At 32.4% G+C, this 24,319-nt stretch overlaps 2 protein-coding genes across 2 annotated transcripts in view; both read right to left on the reverse strand.

Annotated features, from left to right (window-relative positions):
• Positions 1-24,319, reverse strand: part of LOC127700839 (uncharacterized) — a 68,687-nt gene that overhangs the window by 30,775 nt on the left and 13,593 nt on the right. Inside the window, exons 3-4 of the mRNA XM_052204524.1 lie at positions 23,913-23,968; positions 4,505-5,690 (exon numbers count right to left, since the gene is read on the reverse strand). Of these exons, the coding sequence (XP_052060484.1) occupies positions 4,505-5,613 (1,109 nt within the window). The 5' untranslated portion in view covers positions 5,614-5,690; positions 23,913-23,968. The remainder of the gene's footprint in view (positions 1-4,504; positions 5,691-23,912; positions 23,969-24,319) is intronic.
• LOC127700840 (uncharacterized) lies at positions 20,333-22,321 on the reverse strand. The gene is made up of 2 exons (XM_052204525.1): positions 21,894-22,321; positions 20,333-21,323 (listed from the first exon to the last, which is right to left on the reverse strand). The coding sequence occupies exons 1-2, from the start codon at positions 21,976-21,978 to the stop codon at positions 20,809-20,811; spliced, it is 600 nt and encodes a 199-aa protein (XP_052060485.1). The 5' UTR covers positions 21,979-22,321; the 3' UTR covers positions 20,333-20,808.

Consider the following 24,319-nt stretch of genomic DNA (forward strand, 5'->3'; position numbering starts at 1 on the left):
AACATAAAGACAGCTATGACTACATGCAGACTAGATTTCCAAGGACCCTCAATAAATTGTAACATAAAGACAGCTATGACTACATGCAGACTAGATTTCCAAGGACCCTCAATAAAGTGTAACATAAAGACAGCTATGACTACATGCAGACCAGATTTCCAAGGACCCTCAATAAATTGTAACATAAAGACAGCTATGACTACATGCAGACTAGATTTCCAAGGACCCTCAATAAATTGTAACAAAAAGACAGCTATGACTACATGCAGACTAGATTTCCAAGGACCCTCAATAAATTGTAACATAAAGACAGCTATGACTACATGCAGACTAGATTTCCAAGGACTCTCAATAAATTGTAACAAAAAGACAGCTATGACTACATGCAGACCAGATTTCCAAGGACCCTCAATAAATTGTAACATAAAGACAGCTATGACTACATGCAGACTAGATTTACAAGGACCCTCAATAAATTGTAACATAAAGACAGCTATGACTACATGCAGACTAGATTTCCAAGGACCCTCAATAAATTGTAACATTAAGACAGCTATGACTACATGCAGACCAGATTTCCAAGGATCCTCAATAAATTGTAACATTAAGACAGCTATGACTACATGCAGACTAGATTTCCAAAGACTCTCAATAAATTGTAACATAGACAGCTGACTACATGCAGACTAGATTTCCAAGGACCCTCCATAAATTCTAACATAAAGACAGTTAAGAATACAGGCAGAGCTAAAATCATCAAGACAGGAAATTGCTTCCTGCTCAATATAGTCTTCATAGGGACTTCATCAATCAAAACAAAGCATCTGTTTACACAAGAAATTATTTTCCCGATACAGGAACAAAGTAAACAATCTTCATGATCCAATTGTTTGTCATATAGTTTGTTAACCTTTTATAAAAATATCTAAATTGGTTATATCTTCTTGTCATGATGGAAAAACAATTAATATCCTATGAACAATTAATCAGGATGGAGAAAACAATTTATTAACAGGAAAATCTTCATCCTTTCTTGTCAACAGCAGGTGCTTGTTTACAAGGTAGACTTCAAAGACAGCCCAATATATTGGATATTTGATGGACTGTTTTCATGACAGATCCTTGACATTAAAGGAAGTAGATGCTGGTACAAAGAGGTGAAGAATTGGTGTGTGAAAAAAATCAAGCAATGTCAAAACATGGCTTTCAATATCATGATCAGACTTTTTTGAACTTAGACTTATAGTTAGAAAAATCAACCTTTCATTGATTATGATAATTCCTTGTGAATTTGCATACTTATGATGGATAGTTTTATCGTGTGGTTTGAAATGTTTTTGTTTGACTTTTTTTATATTCTTACTTTTGGTTTGCTAGATTATATTGCTTGTTCTATTTAATTTTCTTTTATTTTTGTGCTTCTAAATCTTGAATATTTTAAATGACCTATAATACTCCTGGTTTAGAAATTTTTGTCAAATTTTGTTATTTTTCAATCACAAAAATGTTTGAGAGTAACAGTTATTATTCAAGGATTTACTTTGATTTGCATTTTTAATAAAATTTGAATAGTAAAAGGCTCCTTGTTTTTAAATTCATTCGTTTTCATAATCTATATGATAATACAGCACAGTAAACAGGATTGGTTGTGGATTTTTCCTTAACATCCAGTAGCAAATATTTCATGCATTCACAAATCAACATTGATATTAAAAAAAAAACATTTACAGAAACACCATGGGTGCATTAGACAATAAATAGAATTGAGAATGAAAACAGGGAATGTGTCAAAGAGACAACAACCTGACCAAAGGGCAGAAAACAGCCCAAGGCCACCAATGGGTTTTCAACACAGGAAGAAAATTCCACACCCAGAGAGGGTGCTTCAGTTGGCCCCCTAAACAATAATGTATACTAGTTCAGTGATGGTTGAGATAATAATGGATTGTATATATATATATATATATATATATATAGAGGAAACAGAATTTTTCTTTTTGGTTTTGGTAATGAAGACTGTAGTCTGCTTCAAGTATATTTGCAAGATGGCTGGCAAGGGATATGTGACTTAAAGAATAGCTTATAAAGAATAATAATATATAAGTAGATAAATTAAACATTGAGCATTGGCGTTTAGGGATATGTAACTTTCAGACTAATTCAAGCTAAAATCTGTTATAAATAATGCATAATTAAGGGTAGTGACTTTGTAATTTATAATGTGAGGTGCCAAAAAGAGATCATTTTGTATTAATAGTAATATCTCAACTATTTCTATGTGATATTTATCAAATAGCTGCTGTGACCTTGACCAAATGACCACAACATCAATAGGGGTCTTCCTCACCCCATGGGGCATTATCAATCAAGTTTGGTACAAATCAAACATACACGGTTAAAAAAATAACATCTAAAAACAAAACTTTCCACAAATTTCAGTCTATTTCCATTCTCAATTTTATTAATAGCTGCTGTGACCGTGATCCAATGACCTAACAGTCAATTCTTAGTCTTTCTTAACCCAATGGGCAGTATCAAACCATGTTTGGTAGAAGTAGAAAATATGATTCAAAAGACAATATTAAATAAATGGGGAATGTGTCCATGGGACACAGATGATGCCCCAGCTTGCATATAACCTTATAAAGGGACATAACTCAAGAACGGTAAAAGTGACACTACCCAATTTTGTACTTGATCTGAGTTTTGTGGTAATAAGCATTGTGTATAAGTTTCATAACATTTGGAAGAGGCAAACTTAAGTTAGAGAATAAAAACAAGGATTTGGCAATTTTTCCATTTGTAAAAGGGGCATAACTCTAGAACAGTAAAAGTGATGCCACCAAAATTCAAACTTGATCTGTGTTTTGTGGTAATAAGCATTGCACATAAGTTTCATAACATTTGTTTGAGGCCAACTAAAGTTTGAGAACGGAAACGAAAATTTCCGCATAACTCTAGAACAGTAAAAGTGACGCCACCAAAATTCAAACTTGATCTGTGTTTAGAGGTATTAAGCATTGTGTATAAGTTTCATAACATTTGGTTGAGGCAATCTAAAGTTAGAGAACGGAAACCAATTTTGGGACGTACGGACGTACAGACTGATAAGGGTAAAACTTAATGCCCCCTCTGTTACGGCGGGGGCATAAAAATTGGCCAAATTTAGCTGCTGTGACTTTTGACCTTCTGACCCCTAAACAAATTGGTGTATTCTTTACCCTGTGGGGAATTCTCAAACCAAGTTTAGGGCTTAAAATCTTGATGTCCAGATAACTCCTTGACACCATTTGTCAGATTATAAGCAAAGTTTGAATTTGAATGAATCAAATGCAATGTTCCTAGAAATTTGAATCTTTTCTTACGGAGCAAGTTTTATATTGTCTGTTTTATTTAGATGTTCTGCAGTTTGTTTCAAATTAAAATTTTTAATTATACATGATTTGACGTCATTAAATTCAAAATTACTTTATCTAAATTAATATCTATCATGTCTTTATAAGATTTCTTAGTGCTAAATTTAAGATATTTATAAATAAAACGATTAATTGTTAAAAGTACAGGGTTTCAGCTATAAATGACATCTTGAATTATTTATAGAAACATCAATTGGTCCTAAGAAAAAAATTTCATTCAGTGCATTGTTGTCAGGAAATAGCTTTCAAATGAAAACTGTAAGCTGCAATTTGTAAATATTTTTATATTACTTGTAGATCATTCATTGAAAACTGTAAGCTGCAATTCCTGTCAAATTAATGACCACTTAAACTAAAAATAAACTCCTTAAAATGTATATTTGGAAATGATCCATTTTAGTACTGATATTCTTGGCAATAAGTAAATGTGTAGCAATGCATGCTGACTTATCTAATTTAGAGTTGAGAGGTGTTTATTTAGCATCTGACAATTATTTTAACTCTTATCACACCTCTTTTAACCACCTACGCATCAAACAATCTCTTTCTTGTACTGAAAATAAAAAGCTCATTGTCTAAAAGTATAGCGCTAATGGTCAGTCAAATTTATACGTTTCATTTTTTAAAAATGAGTATGGGTAGGATATTTTTTCGTTTTGCTGATTTTTGGTACTTTGAATAAACATGACAATTGTTTAGCTCTTTTTAACTATCAAAAGAAATAATTTACTGTTTTGCTTAGAAATACATGTAGGCCATAATATTGGAAAAACCTCAAAGGGAACACATGCAGTTATGATGCTGTGAATTTAAGTAAAGATTGAAAGACATTTTGAAAATAGCCCTACATGGTGTGAAATAAATTCAAGGGAAATTGGCCCCTTTCATCTTACTGTGAGGTCCTTTAATTTGAACAAAAACATTTTACATTTATTCTGAACTTTGATTAATTTGTTGAAAACTATAATCACTGGTGAAATTCAAAATATATAGAATTTTTCAATTGTATGCTAAAACTTTACCAAATTTTCTTCAAAGTTTGTAATTTTAAGAAACTGAAAAAGTAGACATCAAATATATATACAAACCTAGAGTCAAAAATCATTTCAACAAAGTGTTTCATGAATTCCATACACTCAAGGGTAATCTCATCAGGCTGGCTGTCAACACTGTATGATGATGTCCAAGAGATTTCTGACCCCATTGATTCAGATCGTTGCATTTCATTTTGATAATCACCATATTCTGGTTCTGAGGAATCTACACTTCCAGCAAAATAATTAATGTCTGAGCTGTTAGTACTACTAACACTTTGTAAGGGTGACCTCTTTTTTGGTGAAAGATTTTCATTTTCATCCGGTTCTGTATCATCATCAAATGATATAAGGTCACCCATGACGGCTATTGTCTTTCTCGTATGCGGTATCAAGTCTTCCCCAACAGTATCTCTTGATTCATCAACCATTTCCGATTTTTCTTCTTCTTCTTCAACAGGGGGATTATAATCATCAAACAACATTTCATCGACAGTACTTGACCTTCGTTTTAACTTTGGGGGTTTTTTACTTTCATTTGGTTCATTTGTTTTGTCAGATGTACCATTCACGGTACCATTTTGTTTTCGTATTGGATCAACATCTGCATTGTTTACTTTTTTTATTCCAATACACTGCGACTGTGGAACATGGACATCAGCTTTGATTTCATGATTTGTGGTATTAGGCTGTACCACATGGTTTGATGAAGTTTTCACATCAACTGAATTAGTTTTATTGTATTTGAAAGCATCATTCTTTAAAGTTGGAGAATACAAAGGTTCCTCAAAACTCATATTTAAAGGTCGTGGTTGAACAATTTCTTTTCTACCACTGTCGGAATGTCCCGAGGGACTATGCTTTGTATTTGGCTGTTCAGGCTCCTGATCTGAATCATATAATACATTTGTACCATAATTATAAGCATCAGCACTAGAAAATCTATTGGTCAGTTTAGGAATACCTTCCTCACTGCTAAAACTATCGCTACTACTACTAGTTTTCATCACATTATCAAACTTATTTGACAAATTGTTTATCAATCCATTTTTCTTTGCAACCATTGAACTGAAAAATCTACTTGTGCCCTCGGACAAACTTGATGATAATGACGATTCATCATCGCTCCCTCCTTTGGATAATCTTCTACGAACAAAATCCATTTTCAAATCCTTTGCATTCCTGTGGCTATCTTAGTAAAACACACAACGTTCGTCTAAAATTATGGCGCTCAGCACTCCTGAAAATGCATGATAGAATTAATAGACGGAACAAAACAGTAAATCAATTAAATTGATAACTAATTATTACTGTTTATTGCACTGCCAACTTAAAGAAGGATCCCACTAATAAAATCAATGAGGTAACACAAAATACAATGGAAGACAAATATTTGGAATAAATATAGATTTCACAACTCTGGTAATGGTTTCATTGATCTATTCTACTTAATGATTGTTACTATGAAATCTTCATTAGGCTCATGTGAATGTGTACAGACTTTTTTCCGGTGTAAGTCAATAGTTTGTAAGATGATTATTCGAGTCTGACATCATTCTTTCATCATTTCAAGAAAAGGAATTATGAATGAGTGAATTCTAATAAATAAATCTTACCGTTATGACTCAATAACCTACTTTATTTTGCAACAATTTTTGACTTTTATAACGATATTAGTTTTAAGATAAAGCCTTAATTATATTCATCTTCTGACTCTGAGATGGAATCCGTCAGCATTGAGATGCATTGCAGATATTCAAGAAATACTATCTTGATATAAAAAGCTAACTTGCAACTCCATTAAGCACTGCTAAGAAAAGCATTCCCCGATGTAGGGTTAATAATGGGTGATTTTTCATAATGCCATGATATGGCTCATTAATTGTCCTAATTGACCTTGCATTGAAATAGGGAATATGCTCTACCAATACCTATATAAGCATTTGACCAAGAGATTCAAGGTGCCAAGCCTTAATTTCATATTCAGTATTGTGACCTTGACCTTTAATTACTGACCTTTAAACCTCGTCATAGACAAGAAGTGGAACCATGTAACATGTTTGGTGAAGATTTAATGCCCTGGATTGTTAACAGTGATAAATTACAAAGTGATGTTGTGACCATGAAATATAATAAAAAATCAAATGATTTAGTAAATTTGTTCCTTTAATATAAAATTTGTTCTTAAATTGTGTTGTTACACCCCTGTCCACGGTTAGGGTGAGGACTAGGCACACAAACATATTAACCCTCATCACATTTGTTATGTGCCTGTATGTCCTAAGCCAGGGGAACCTGTAATCCAGTAGTTGTTATTGTATGCTTGTCTGCCATATATGTTTTTCATTCTTTCTTCTTACACCTAGATTTGTATTGACATTTCAATTAGAGATCACAATATCAAAACTATTCTTTCCCTCAATTTCTAAGGATCATAACTCTGAATGCCCTCACAAAAAATTAATTCTGTATTTCATGGTCATTTAAGTACTAACTACAATTAGGGACAATGGTCAAAAGATATAAAAATAGTTGTCAGTGAGACAACCATCCAACAGAGACCAAATGATGAGGATGTAAACCACTATAGCTTACACTGTACAACCTTCAACAATGAACAAAATTTATATCATGTAGAACTAAATGCTCCTGGGTATAACAAAATGTGGTATGCTTGCCAATAAGACAACTACCAGAGATCAAATGTCATGGATGCAAGCAACTATAGGTCACCATTCAGCCTTCAAATGTTGTTTTATCTTCCTGAACAATTTTTTGGAAGAGGAAAGAAAATATTAACGTCAACTACATGTATCTGCTTTCACTTAATGAAAAATTAGACAAAGATTTTAATAAACCTATACCTTCAACAATAGACAAAGATTTCAATAAACCTATACCTTCAACAATAGCTGACAATCATTTTGATTAATAATATACTGTTATATCTTATGGAGTACTCAATTTTTAAGGATGAAAAAAATCATTTTAACAAAAATACAGAACTCCAAGGTATCAAAAAGGGGGAATTCCATAAAACCTGACAGAATCAAACGTTAGACTTTATCAACCAATGGAAGGAATGGAAAACAACTGGAAACACAGTTCATGTCAGGCTACAGTTAAAAGTCATTGAATTAATTATTTAAAATGCATTCCCTTGAGACCTTCACAAATGACAAGCGAAACATATTTCATGCAAAAATTCTAATTTGACTTGAGGATACAGATATCCATGATTAAGTATGTTGTTGCACAGACAGCATGAATATTTACATGTACATATGGGGGATAATAAAAAAAAGTTCCAATACATGACAAAAAGAAAGGAAGAAAGCAAGTTGAGCTAATCAAGTAAAAACTAATGAAATAAAGAACTGAGCCATCTAGGGCATGATACGCCCATCACCGTTTTAGCTCATCTTTATGCTTTAAATGAATTTATAGGATCAACAAGAAATACTGTGAGCACTGCTCAAATAGACACTCCCCCCCCCCCCCCCCCCCAAAAAAAAAAGACAAAACAAAAAATATGCACACACAGTGGTACCCGTTGACACTAAACACAAATAATTAAATTGGCACTATCAAGGCTTCTCAAGTTTAACTTAGTTTGTGTCCTGGATTTTTGAATGAATAAATTCTATAACCGTCCAAAGTGTAAAAAATGGACAGTTTTCAACAATTTTTCAATGAATAAGTTCCATAACTCTGCAAAGTCATATCAGAAATTAAAAAAAAAAAAAAAAAAAAGGGAGCTTCTTTCAATAGATATAAAAAAGTAACCAAAGTTTCATGAAAACTGCTCAAAGTGTTCTTCAGTTATTGTCTGAAAAACTGGAAAATCCCCCCTTTTTAATGAATAAAGTCCCAATGCTCCATAAAATAAAATCAGAAATTTTAAAAAATCGAAAGGGAACTTAAGTCAATATATATAAACAATTCACCAAATTTTCATTAAAATTGCTCAAGGCATTTTTGAGGTATAGTCAGAAAACCCTCTTTTCCAATGACCCTCAATTGTTCATTATTACCTTCATTCGTGTTAAACTTCAGTACAAAACCTGACTGTAGGATTTATTGTTGATTTGTTCTGGTCTGAATAAGCATGAAATATTTGCCACTGGACAGTAAGCAAACCTTTATCAATAAGATTTCTAAATGGGGATTTCCAAGAGAGTTTGGAATGGACACATGCTACTATTTATAGCCATAAGAAGAATTTAAACTTGTAATGACATTTAATTATCTTTTAACTTTACCAATTAAAAAGAAATCTTAAATGAATATTTTGCCAAGTAAGCTGAATTATATCTATATGAGTGGAAATCAAACTAAAGAACTTCTCTTCATTCTGTTGATTATTAGTAATTTCAAACAATAGTTTTTCCATCAAAATGTCTTTTATTGCTGTCAACGTGCCAACTTTTTCTTAAACAACACTATTGTATCTATATTGTCTAAGAAACTATCTGAAATCTTGTAGCATGTTAATTCCCAGACCAGTCATACGTCTTTATCTGACTATACAAGTTCCTCAGATCACAAAAGGTTTAAATGTTACACACAACAGGGAACAGAATGTTATTCAAGATATATTTCCCAGACAGACATGAATAAAACTTCCCAAATGCTAATTTAATTTATTTCACTAAAGCACTGACTTAGCCTTAGGCTTGTTTCTATCATAAAATAGTAATACATATTTCTTCCAATAAGTTTTTTATATTTTTATAATCTGAAACTTTTACGAAAAAAGGAAACTAAAATGTGCAATTAAATGACTTTTGCTATTTTGATGACCAATACAGAGAAATTATGATCATCTTAGGTAGAAAAGATAAGATCTTTAATAATATAATATCTACAAAGTGCTAATTGAGAAAATAGTCAAATTATGTTTTTCTTCTTCTATAAAGTAGTTATATACCAGTACTAAAATATAGTATACAACAGTCAATGAGTGCACTGTTATGTTTAAAAGTAATATTCCAGTACTAAAATATAGTATACAACAGTCAATGAGTGCACTGTTATGTTTAAAAGTAATATTCCAGTACTAAAATATAGCATACAACAGTCAATGAGTGCACTGTTATGTTTAAAAGTAATATTCCAGTACTAAAATATAGTATACAACAGTCAATGAGTGCACTGTTATGTTTAAAAGTAATATTCCAGTACTAAAATATTGTATACAACAGTCAATGAGTGCACTGTTATGTTTAAATTCTAATTGGCAAACAAACCACATCTCCTTATTTTTATATGGAAATAGTATCTTTAGACTATAGGCTCTCAAGAGCCTGTGTCGCTCACCTGTATGTACTGTGGTTTTAGAAATCATGTAAAATAAGGTTAAAATCATATAGATACCCTAATAATGATTGAGGCCAAGTTTGGATTAATTTGGCCCAGTAGTTAAATCAAAAGCAGAAGATTTTTGAAAAGATTTACAAAAAATGCCAATAAATTGAAGAAAATAACTTTAAAGGACAATAACTCAAATAAGATGTCAATTGCCAATTGGTCATGTTAATTTATTTCTAGATCTTTCTTTGCTTGATATTTTTGCTGTTTACAGTATATCGATCTCAATCTATAATGATATTCAAGATAATTAACAAAAAATTCAAGAATTCCTTTCCTCCGCTCTAAAATTTATTTCATCCAGTGCCTGTATAATGCTGAAAATGCCTTTTAAATGTTTTTATGGAACACCCTTCAAAAAATATTTCGGCAGGGGTTCCCCTGACCTCGACTAACCCACCAAGTCTAAGGGGCATTCACCCAATATAAGTATGCTGAAAGAAAAAATATAATAATGGTTTATAAAAAAAGTAACACTGAATCATTCGAAAGAACATATCAAGGAGAAATTATTAGCACCCCCCCCCCCCCCCTGAAAAATTGCACTCTCTGGAAAAAAAATCAAGTCATCCCATTGTAGTCCTACAATAGTTACTGAAGACCCCTTCTCATTATTTAAATTAGTTTTTAAGTTGTGACCATTTGAAATTGTTTATTTACATTCTATAGTAAACCCCTATGTTCTATTTTTACCAATGGGGACCATGTTGGTTGTAGGGCAGGGTCATCGGATACATTTTTTAATCAAGATACTCTAATAATAATTGTGGCTAAGTTTAATTCCATTTGGCCAAGTAGATTAAGAGGAAAAGATTTTTGTAAATGATTAAAATGATTAAAATAAAATTTTGAATCAAAACCAAAAAGTATACAGATCTTTATATTAATATAACTAAGAAGTGTGTAAAATTTTAAGCAATAATCATAAATCTTTTTTGAGATACGGCGCGACATGTGAAAACCCCCCTTTTAAAAAAAAAAAATCAATATCTCTAAAATAAAATTTGAATCAAAACCAAAAAGTATACAGATCTTGAGATTAATATAACTAAGAAGTGTGTAAAATTTTAAGCAATAATCATAAATCGTTTTTGAGATAAGGCGCGACATGTGAAAAACCCCTTCCCCTTTTTTTACAAAATACTCAATAACTCAAAAAATAAAATTTTGAATCATCACCAAAAAGTATACAGATCTTAAGATTAATATAACTAAGAAGTGTGTAAAGTTTTCAGCAATAATCATAAATTGTTTTTGAGATACGGTGCGACATGTGAAAAGAAAAAACACACACCTGTTTTAGTTACTAAGTCCCGTAACTCAAAAAGTTTTCATCTTATTTTTATCAAAAAGTATACAGATCGTTTGACCATCATAAGAAACAACTATATTAAGTTTCATGAAATTTGGATAAGTTGTTCTCAAGTTACGGTGCGATATGTTTACGCCGGACAGACAGACCGACAGACAACATTTGTATACCATAATACGTCCCGTCAAAATTTTGACAGGCGTATAAAAATTTAGGAAAATAGTGAAAAATCGACTTTATAGGGCAATGACTCCTTAAGGGGTCAATTGACAATTTTGGTCATGTTGGCCTGATGAACATTTTAACCCCTTTAGATTTCCTCTAAATGCTTTAGTTTCAGAGATATAAGCCAAAAACTGCATTTTACCTCTATGTTCAATTCTAAGCCATGGCGGCAATCTTGGTAGGTGGGCGCGGTCATCGGATACATTTTTTAAAACAAGATACCCTAAGGATGATTTAGGCCAAGTATGGTTTAACTTTGTCCAGTAATTTCAGGAGAAGATTTTTGTAAAAGATTACAAAAATTTACGAAAAATTGTGAAAAATTGACTTTAAAGGGCAATAACTCTTTAAGGGGTCAATTTACAATTTTGATTATGTTGACTTATTTGTAGAGCTTACTTTGCTGAACATTTTTGCTGTTTACAGTTTATCTCTATCTATTATAATATTCAAGATAATAACCAAAAAACTGCAAAAAATATTTTAAATTACCAATTCAGGGGCAGCAACCCAACAACGGGTAGTCTGATGCGTCTGAAAATTTCAGGGCAGATAGATCTTGACCTGATAAACATTTTTACCCAATGTCAGATTTGCTCTAAATGCTTTAGTTTCAGAGATATAAACCAAAAACTGCATTTTACCCTATGTTCTATTTTTAGCCATGGCGGCCATCTTGGTTGATGGGCGGGGTCATTGGTTACATTTTTCAAACAAGATACCCTAAGGATGATTTAAGCCAAGTTTGGTTTTGTTTGGCCCTGTAGTTTCAGAGGAGAAGATTTTTGTAAAAGTTAACGGACAACGACGAAGGACCCCAAGTGATGAGAAAAGCTCACTTGACCCTTTTGGGTCAGGTGAGCTAAAAAAGATCACATTTACATTACTTAATTGCACTTAATTGAGATTAACTTCAATAATTTCAATTTCAATTACAGCTACCAATTTAGCTTCTTAAATGCTTTCAAGGAACTATGAACATAGAAGTTCAGTTCTTTAACTGTAATTGTTTTTTTATTTTCCCTGTTCATAAATAAAATCTTTGACAAACACTAACCATTCTAGAGTTACCTGGTGGATGGAACAAGTTTCTTTGTAACAAGAAGTTATATTCTGTAAATTCAGACATTGCTGTGTGCATTTATTATTGCGATTTTTAAAGAATGGATAAAAATGCGAGATTAATTAGTTTGATTTCGGGAAAAGCTACATACAGATATATATGTATCAGATATCAAAACATGAGTTCTTATTATTGAGATACTCGCCAAGTCGCAATATTCGCATTAATAAAAGCTCACATTAATTTCTAAATATACAGTTGTTCTCTGATTATTATTTCTTATATGATAATTGTGAAATATGCTGGAAATTTTGCAATCTGCACACATCAAACTTTATGAATAAAAACTGTTGACACAGAGATATGTCTCACCTATTTGTTATTTTGATAATGTAAATGTTGAAATTAAAATAGCAATACTTTAACAATTAGTAAGTAATGCAAATATTCAAAGTCAATGAATCATGACTGAAGGTACAGGGCTAAACAATCTCCATGGAAATGAGATGTGCCAATGCTAATACAACTGCAAACCAAATACCATTGACTTTTCATAAGTTGTTCCCTTTAAACAAACCTAAACACAAACATTAACTTGTAAACTATGTAAAAGTTTCAAAGTCAATGAACCATAATTAGGGGGTGTGGTTATATAATCTGCATGGAAAAGAAACTTGCAAATGCCAATACATTTGTTTGCATACCGAATATCATTGACTTAACATTAGTGGTTCATCTTAAACTGACCTAATCACAAACTAATACATGTATGTAAACTAAGCAAAAGTTTCAAAGTCAATAGACCATGACTGAGGGGTAAGGACCAAATATTCTCCATGCAAATGAGATGTGCTAATGCTTAAACAACTGCATACAAATTATCATTGACCTACCACTAACAGTTCCCCTTAAACTGACCTAATCACAAACTAATACATGAAAACTAAGCAAAAGTTTCAAAGTCAATAGACCATGAATGAGGGGGCGGGGCCAAATAATCTCCATGGAAATGAGATATGCCAATGCTTATACAACTGCATACCAAATATCATTGACTTACCACTAGTGGTTCCCCATAAACTGACATAATCACAAACTAGAACATGTAAACTAAGCAAAGTTTCAAAGTCAATAGACCTTGACTGAGGGGGCAGGGCCAAATAATCTCCATGGTAATGAGATGTGCCAATGCTAATACAACTGCATACCAAATATCATTGACCTACCACTAGTGGTTCCCCATAAACTGACCTTATCACAAACTAATACATGTAAACTAAGCAAAGTTTCAAAGTCAATAGACCTTGACTGAGGGGGCGGGGCCAAATAATCTCCATGGTAATGAGATGTGCCAATGCTCATACAACTGCATACCAAATATCATTGACCTACCACTAGTGGTTCGCCGTGAACTTGACCTAATCACAAACTAATACATTGTCGACACCTCTGCCGCCGCCCCCAGAAACAGCATACCTATGTCTCGCTTTTTGACTCCGTCAAGGCTAGACAAAAACAGCAAATATCGACAAAATTGTAAGCCGATTTATCAACATTTTCTTGTAAAGTTGGACACTGAGAATCTAGAAAATCCATCAACAAAGTTACAATGCAATTCTACTGCACAGATGATCTCTTCTAAAATCATATATCAGATGTCAGTCAAAATAACAAATCAGCAAATGGCATCTGATACCAAACGTAACAGTCTACTTCTAATTAATTAATTTTGACCTAAAATGAGGTTCTGAACAAGACGGTAAGGAAACAGCAGAATGTGTGACTTGGGAGTTCTTTGAGGATCTCTACAGTGAAACAAAACCTACAATTTATAAATATATCTTAAATCAATAGATATATCCATTAGATCTTACTCCTGAGTGTGCTTTAACCTCGTTTGTTCTTTACTGTAGATCAATACACTTTTACTTCCGTGGAATTACCTCCTATTAAAAGTATTTGTACATTTGATGATATTACACCTAATTCCCATTTATGATCTACTTACAAGATTAAATTCTGTTTAATTTACAAGATTAAATTCGTGTATATGCCCAATTCCTCTTTTCTTATTGCACAGAGAGAACTAAAAATCTTGTTTTTGACTAAAAAAATCTTTCCGCTACTCAATTCTGTTAAAATGAAAAGATAAGAATTGTCCACAACTATAAGAGGTACATAGATGGAAATGTTACATTCTATTAAAGTTCATGAACTTGACTACAAATACAGAAAGGCTCTTCCAGATGAGTGCTGCTTAAAATTAATTCAAAATTAAAATGATGACAATAATTTTTTACCAATTCTTTAAACTGCTAAACTATCACCAATATATTTAAAGTTTTTTTCTAAATTAAAAAACTGATACTGACATCAGTTAGAAGTGTTTACAAATAAAACAAATAATTCCATTTCAATCTTTGCAGTTAAATGTTCAAGAAAGAAAATTAAGTTAAACAAAATAAATTTCATTTCCAACAAATTGAATAAAACGTGATACAAACGGAAAGACTTTAATGTCTGGCATCAGTTACAATGCCTTCACAATTCTATACATAACAATCAGATGAAGCATTAATTCAATACCACCACAGTAATGCAAGGTGACACTGTCACAATAAAGCAATTTAACGTCTTGCTAGATAGTATGTATTACTGGTGTTTAACACTCTCAACTCATGACCTCACTTCCGACGCATTTGTATCAATAATTATATAAAAAAGAATTTGGGCTTGCAGCTCACAGTATCACGTTACGTTATTATCAGTATGCAATACTAATGTTCAGATCACTACCAATAATTCAGCTTTTCAATTACAAGATACTGTAACTCTTTGAGTTCAGATTTTAGATAGAAAGGAAATGAAACTTTTCCATTTTTTGTAAGTGAGGGGGTATGGAAGGCAACTGTAGGGACCAAAAACTGTAGAGTTGAAGTTGAATTATTCTATTTTAATTTTTAATTTTTACATTCATCATACCAGATTTTAGTGTTTATCTACATATATATATAGGGAAAACGGTACTATTTATTCTGCCATAGGCGACAATACTAACATTTTCTAAATTTTACACTTTTTATAATAAAAACCCGGATAAAACAGTTATGTGTGGTGTTAGTACTTTATTATTCGGTTTTAAAAATTGAAGCCAAATAGTATCATGACCAACTTCCAATGGAGCTTGTTTATGTTATCCATGCTCACCGTCATTTTACACCAAATTTATGAAATTTTGGAAGTCTTTTCGAATAATTCTCTAGAAAATATTTCAATGGGTTTCAAAATTTATATTGTAAATATACACAATGCAGTTATTCATAGATAAATAAAAAAATATATTGTACCCTTACATCCAATCACAGCGCTCCTAAGTTGACTTCCTTCACCTGCCTTGGGTACACAAAATGCCAACCTAATGCTGGGAAAATGTCATAGTACTATTTTTCCCTATATAAGTGTTGTGACTTTCTAAACTTTAAACATATGTATGTTATACCATTCAAACAAAAAGACTACTTTATTTAAACATGCATTATAATAATATGTATTGTTGAATTGATTGATTGTTGGTTGCTTGACATCCAGTAGCAAATATTTCATGCATGTTCAGGACTATGTATCGTTGAAGACCCTACGCTGACCTCTAATTGCCTTTTCTGTTGTATTTTTTTTTAAAGTTATTAGTTGCTGTCTCTTTCAGTAAACTGTATATCTTCTATTCCTATCTGACAAACAAGGCATGGCATTTCTGAATACATATCAAATCTATTTATTTATTTGAAATGCATATTTATACCCTGAAAGACTGATATGGCATTCAATGATCAAAAAAATAATAGAATGAAATAAACAAACTTCAGCGTAGTTATGTTTATTTCTTAGATTTGTATTGAACTATACAGTGTACGAGTCCACTTTATCAACTCAATAAATGGAGCGACTAACAGCACAAGTAATATTTTTGTTAATTTATCTTTTTCCAAAATTATTTAGTTCTAGTATGTGATTATTTTTTTTTTCAAATTCAAGAGTACATTTCATTTAATTAGTCACATAATGCTCAATGTATACAACCATGATCTCGCTGTAGGGGGAAGAATTTTAGTCAGTGATATGATGATGGAGTGATAAAAAGTTGAAATGTTTCAACAAACCCTAAGAGAAAACTTTAAGAAGTTCAGACCTATATATGCTTGTAACCATCCCTTACATGAAATCACATGACTGCTCATAATCCGTTACGTCTTAACATTATATAGTTTTAACCAATTTCTGACCATTTTAACAATTTCTGACATTCTTAACAATATAGGGAGGTCAAAATTGGGAACCAACACGATTTTTGTGCAAATTTTCCAAAATCATGTTTAAGACTATAACTGACTTTCAGGATCATGCAATTGAGATAGAAGGGGTCAATATCATGTAGTGCAAGCCAAAATCTTGTAAGTTGGGAGGTATATAATTTGCAGAAAATGGCAATCAAATTTATAATGAGAAATGCACAGAAATCTGAACCAATATGAATTCATGAATCTTATATCCTACTGATCCTTATGATCATAAACAAAATAAAGTGTTCCAAAGTACTCTATCTGCTTGGTAAAACTTCAGAAATAAGGAGCTGCGCCATGAGTGCATGATACGCCTGTCGCTTTTTAAACGAATAAAGTTCCAAAACTCCTCAATGTCATATCAGAAATTAATAAAAAAAAAACTAAAGGGAGCTTATTCTAATAAATATAAACCAGTCACCAAAGTTTCATGAAAACTGCTTAAAGCGTTTTTGAGTCATTGTCCGAAAACTGGAAATCCTCCCTTTTTTTATAAATAAAAACCAATAAATCGGAAACGTAAAATCTAAAATTTATAATCAAAGCACGAAAGCGCTGTAAAGGCAGTTAATTACAGGTTGTGTGTATTTTAAGTCCAGTTATATCATTATCTTGCATAGTACAGTGTACTTATCAGAGGTGGCTTTCAGTATTTAAGATTTAGAGTTCTCTAATGATATTGAATAAGTTTTATGAATGTCATATTCTGAGCACTATATGAAGGCGATTGTTCTCACTTGTTTATGAACTAGTGCATTATGTCCAGTTTGTACCTTTTTTATCTATGTTTATAGTCAAATTAGTTATCAAAGGTACCAGGATTATAATTTAATACGCCAGACGTGTGTTTCGTCTACATAAGACTCATCAGTGACGTTCAGATCAAAATAGTAACAAAGCCAAACAAGTACAAAGTTGAAGAGCATTGAGGACCCAAAATTCCAAAAAGTTGTGCCAAATACGGCTAAGGAAATCTATTCCTTGGATAAGAAAATCCTTAGTTTTTTCATTGGCAATCATAACACATCTCCTTATTTATATAATGATCTATATTCAACGACCTCAGGTACAAAAAAAATGTATGTAACTAAACTATTATGGGAAACCTTTGACTTCTTTCTTTATATAAACTTTTGATTTGGTACCATCGACCTATGTAGAGTAAATGTACATTGCAACATGTCAACTCTTTCAACTCCAAGCAAAATTATATTTCCAAGCATAAAGTAATTTATGAATGAAATAAAATGCTCCGCTGGGGCGCAGCTTGATACGACTGCAGAGGTCGAACCCTGAACAGTTGGGGCAAGTATGAACACAACATTCAAGCTTGATTCAGCACTGAATTTGGATTGTAATTAAATATTTGACACAGCATAGGTTTCTGACACAGAATGAAAGTGGTCTAAGATACTTAAAAAAATTTAATTTACCTATTCAAACCATATCATTATTATTTGCTTTTATATATAAATCAGAAATAACCAATTTAAAATGGAAAAAGAATCCCCCCCCAAAATTTTTTGAACCCCCTTATGATTCATCACCCCAAAACTCAATCCCAGCCTTCCCTTTGTGGTATGGTACCTTGCAGTACAATTTCAGAGAGATCCATACACTTGAACACATGTTATTGTCTGGAAACTAGAAAAATGCTTGTTTTTTGGCCCCTTTTTGGTCCCAAATTCCTAAACGTTTAGGGCAATTAACCCTCAACTCAAACCCAACTTTCCCTTTGTGATATGGAACCTTGTAGTACAATTTCATAAAGATCCATACACTTACACACAAGTTATTGCCATGAAACTAGAAAAATGCTTGTTTTTTGCCCCTTTTTGGCCCCTAATTCCTAAAATTTGGAGGCAATTACCCCCAAAATCAATCCCAGCATTCCCTTTGTGATATGGAACCTTGTGAGATCCATACACTTACACACAAGTTATGTCTGGAAGTTACAAAAATGCTTATTTTTGGCCCCTAATTCCTTAACTGATGGTACCATAACCCCCAAAATCAATCCCCACTTTCCTTTTGTGGTATTGAACCTTATTTTAAAATTTCATTGAGATCCATTCACTTAAACTAAAGTTAGAGTGCGAAAACTAATGTGTCTTCGGATGATGACAACGACGACGACGCCAACGTCATACCAATATATGACCACAAAATTTTTTTGCGGTCGTATAAAAAGTTCTTAATTAAGAAATAAACTGATTCGCTGAGCGCAGCTGGATACACCCACAGAGGTACTACCCTGAACAGCTGGGGCAAAAATGGACACAATATTCAAGCTTGATACAGGTCTGAATTTGGATTGTAATTAAATATTTGACATATTATAGTTTCTGAATAAATGTAGTCAATGAACTTGAAATCGGTTATATGAATTGAATTTATATTCAATTAAAGATTTCTTGCTGTTGTGCAATACACTGTGCTGTTGTGCAATACATAATAAATCTGTTGCCAGACTATAAACAAATAAAGTTCAATTTCTTCTCAATGTCATATTTGAAATTTATGAAAATCAATAGGGAGATTACATCAATAGCTATAAATAATTCACCAAAGTTTCATGTGAACTGCTTAAAGCATTTTTGAGTTGTTGTCCAAAAACTGGAAAATCCCACCTTTTTTAATGAATAAAACCCCATAACTCAGAAATGTAAAATCTAAAATTTATAAAATTCTAAAGGGTGCTTACGGATTGATAATTTAGTCTTAGATGCAAGATTTTTTTATCAGTTGTTAGTGGCTTTGAACTAGCTGTCAGTAACTGCGAGTACTCTCAGATTTGTACTTAGTGTCTTTTTGTTGTTTGGATGTACAACTACCCGACCACGTCCACTTGTATTTGTATTTATCCATCTGATGAGTTTAGCCTCTTTCAACTGATTTTTATAGTTCTTTCTTATATTGTACTGTTACACCACTGTCCCAGGTTAGGGGGAGGGTTGGGATCCCGCTAACATGTTTAAGCCCGCCACATTCTGTATGTACATGTATGTGCCTGTCCCAAGTCAGGAGCCTATAAAAGTGTAATTCAGTGGTTGTCGTTTGTTTATGTGTTGCATATTTGTTATATTTGTTCATTTTTTTACATAAAATAGGCCGTTAGTTTTCTTGTTTGAATTGTTTTACATTGTCATTTCTGGGCCTTTTATAGCTGACTGTGCGGTATGGGCTTTGCTCATTGTTGAAGGCCGTACTGTGACCTATAGCTGTTAATTTCTGTGTCATTTGGTCTCTTGTGCATGTGTGGAGAGTTGTCTCATTGGCAATCATACCACATCTTCTTTTTTATATTTACATCAACAGATATAAAAAAATTCACCAAAGTCAAGGTGAGACAACAAAACTTAGTTGTAAGATCTCTGAAATTTTTTACAGGGTACGAGTTTTTTCTCATTGTTGGAGATTGTACGGTGACAGTAACACCTGTAACTGCTTAAACCCATTTCTTGTGCACTTTAGTTTGATAAACTCACAGAATATCATACCACATCTCCTTATTTTTATATGCATTACAATTTACATGTGCATGTTATTGTAAATATATATATATCAGAACAAAATTCATTGCGTCACTTTTATTTATGCATCCTTTGGCACAATACAAGTTCTAAAATTACACAACATACAACAACTAAATGTTATTTCAGATGAAAGTTTTGTTTCAGTTTCATTCATAGGATTTATTAGAATTTTGTATGTTTTGCCAAGTCCAATAATTCGCTCTATGTGACATAGAGACATAGATAGTTGACTAAACCACCAGGTGTCGAACATTCAAGAATTTTCAGTGTTTCTGTTTTTATTTGATGAAAAGGTTGCCTGAGCTCTAGGAGCTTTAGGTTTTATCACGGGATATTCTGTGCTGTCAATAATAATCCAAGTCGTAGGAAACTTTAATTTGAAGTTGGATGGTGCAAAATACCTGACTAAACCACTAGATGGCCAAGTGTTAGCCTCACACCACTGTTAAGACATAAAAATAATCCATGTATACACAATATTCTTAACACTAGATTCAATCTAGAATCTAGACAGTTCAAAGTTGGTTGTATGATGCCTCAATTTCATCAAAGTCATAGAAAAACTGATTTTCAACTGACACCCTATCAATTTGAAAATATATGTATCTCAAACAATGTGCTGCTGGACCAAGTGTGGTCAAAACAAATAAAAATTTAGTATACAACTCTAAACCGGTATAAAAATGCATGGCTGTGTCACGTGTCTTCATTTCAAAATTCTCTGCTGAAAACATAGTCATTGATGGTGTTTGCGTAATTCCATCTGTGAAGCTCAACATTAGCTCGGCAGTTGGTGGTGGACAGTCATAAATCCTTTCTGCAGTATGAATGACTTCTTCAGGAAAACCAACTTTACAATCAAAACTTTCCTCTAGATTTCTACTACAATATTCATCAAGTTTAGTTCTTTTGTTTTCACAGAAAACTGCCCTGATTTTTCTTTTTGCGGACGATTCAGTCTCTTGCTTGGTCCAGGAAAATAGGCTGGGAATTGCAGTAGATTTAAGTCTCTGTATGGTGGGTTTGCGCCCTGAAAAAGGTTATAAAACATTAGATTTTTTATAATTAAATGAACTTCCATTAGCAATGTATACTTTGTACTACCTGGCGAAATATTAACTAGATTTATTCATTACAATCTGGATAAAACTATGTTTGCCTGATTCAATGTATGTTATGTAAATCCAAAGGACAAACAATGAGAGACTTATGCAACAAACGTACATTGTTTGTACCTAAAAAACTATAATATAGATGAGAGCATGTCATTGTTTTGTTCCTGTTAACATTGTCATTGATATTTTTCAAGAAAGTCTATGAGGCATAGCTTATGCATTCCTGTCATTACTACATTAGCATAATTACTGCTAAAATAATTCTCAGTATGATATACCTCTTGTAAGAAATCATTATAATTGTAGCAATCACCAAAAAATCTCAAACAGATCACATTGAATCGTAATCCAAAAAATTATGACGTCTTGAATTACCCACCCCCTTTTATTCTAAAACGATAATTGCGGTTGTAAACAGACTTTGGTTTATTCGCATGGAGATTACATATATAACTATATATTTCACAAAGAAAATAGAGTTTTACCATGAATAGTTTCCTGCACGTAGTCTTTTTCAGTAAAACGTGCCTTGCAAACAACAGCTGATTGAGATGGACTCCACGATATCATCGTGTTCTCGTCCAATCTGCGTATGGGCCATGGCGTTGATCCAACTTTTCCTTCTTTTTAAGTCATTTGGAAATGCATGTCCTCCTCTTAAATGACATCCAGGTACACAACAACAAGTACTTGGCATCGTTAATTAAAAATATAACTGAAATAGTTGCACAGTGCAGAAACCGGAAGAAGAGGAACAGGATCCGCTACCACGGCGCCACCTATTCAGGAACGATAATTTGCTACTTTATATAACTGCGAAAATAACGTTAGACGGGTTCACGTGCATAAACAGAAATGCGCTTTAAATTGTATAATATAATTCATGTTCAGTCGACCTTCAATTATAATATCAACGACTGAAATGATTTATAAACATCTAGATTGCAGATAACACTCGAAATTAACCCGAGCTCTTTCCACACGGAATTCAAATAATTCTAGTTTGTCAATCGGTTGACTGCTTATAATGCAAAATACTAATATATCAAAAGTTTTTAAAACTAACAAAACATAATGATCGTTTCTCTTTTTCCCAATGTAAATGAAATGAAACAAAAAACATTTTATATCGCAATAAGAAGAGGAGAGAATTCAACATTTCCGGATCTACTTGGAGTCTAATGACCCCCCACGTAGATAAGTTGGATAAGTTGGATATCGCGGAAGGAAGGATTAACCCGGCAACTAGAAAGGCATTAAAGCACTGCCTTTAAAAATTGAAAGGGAGCTTACGTCAATAGATATAAACAATTCATCAAAGTTTCATGAAAATTAGTTAAAGCGTTTTTGAGTTATTGTCCGACATGTTTACGACGGACGGACGGACAAGGGTATATCATAATACGTCCCGTAAACTGGCGTATAAAAAATGTGAACTTCACACAAAAAATAATCTACACTTACGTGTGCAGATACCAATTATACTATTTCTTAAAGATACCTGAAAATTGATAAAATAAGGCTACACATAATTTAATCAAAGGTATTCCTAAATTCCATAGGACTTAATATAAATAATATTTGTATAATTGGCTTTTTCTTAATTTTGTAACAATAATTAGGGATTAGGAAGGGCACTAAGCTTAGATTGAAATTCTCCCTAATCCTCAAACAATTACTGCTAAATGTCAATTATATTATTATCACCTTTGTTCATGGAATATAATAGAAAGTTTAGTAAGGTGTAGTCCAAATAATTATGACGTCTTGAAAGGCAATTTTAATTTTTTGCTGTGACACCTGTGGCAGGAAGGCGTCACAGCAAAAAATTAAAATAGCCTTTCAAGACGTATAATTATTTAGACTAAGTAAGGTGTGTTCCCTACTTGGTTAATTTTCCAACACATTACATATAAAATCAGATGTCTTTTGTTGTTGGGAAGCTGTCTCATTGACATGTTACGCCACATCTCCTTGTAGTATATATTATCATTTTTATATTATAATCACTTAAAGTTTGACCCTCATAAAAAATGTTACATCCTTTCCAATTGAGGGGTTTTAATACCTCATCTGAAGATTGGTTCTAAACCTTAGATTTAAAACATGATTTTCCCCTTACTAAATAATAAAAAAAGATAAGAAAATCTTAGATTTAAACATGATTTTTTTCCCTTACTAAATAATAAAAAAAGATAAGAACAAGAAATTTTTAATATCTCATGGCTTACCTGACCTCAAAGGACCTGACCATCATAAAGTAAAACATTATTCCTGATCAATCTACCCACATGGATTATAAATATAACCATATACAATTTGAATCAGTACTTATTTTCTACTTTCATATTCCATTTATGGACCCAGTAATTCTATATATGGAACAAGTCTTAACATAAATATTTACATTAGAACTGAACTGATTTAGGCGTAACATCATGAGAATTTTGTACCGGTACAACAAATATACAAGAAATTAAGTGAAAGTTTAAATAATAACTTACCTATTGAATCAATGATAAGCACTGATGAGTCTCCTTAGACAATTTGTGGCTATTGACTGAAAGATAAGACAATAAATATGCATAATTCTGTGAGAAACTGATAAGACTCATGCTAGTATATCCTTACATTGACACAATTGTTTACCAATCACAATACTGTTAAAAATCAATAGAACATACAAAATAAATAAAGCTTACCATGCATTTAACAAATAATATGCCTGATAGTCAAATACAGGTATCATCAAAAATCCCTCAACCATGACAAAATAGATACTACCATAAAAACTGTTTTTATTGAAAAATTTACGTGTTATCTCTAAAACTAGCCTGTAGGTAGTGGTCAATGCATTAATGGACATCTCGTTATCACAATTGTATAGGGATAGCTTTTCAATTAGCTCTTT

The sequence above is a fragment of the Mytilus californianus genome, unplaced genomic scaffold (genome assembly GCF_021869535.1).
Source record: "Mytilus californianus isolate M0D057914Y unplaced genomic scaffold, xbMytCali1.0.p SCAF_5, whole genome shotgun sequence".
Classification (NCBI taxonomy): Eukaryota; Metazoa; Mollusca; class Bivalvia; order Mytilida; family Mytilidae; genus Mytilus; species Mytilus californianus.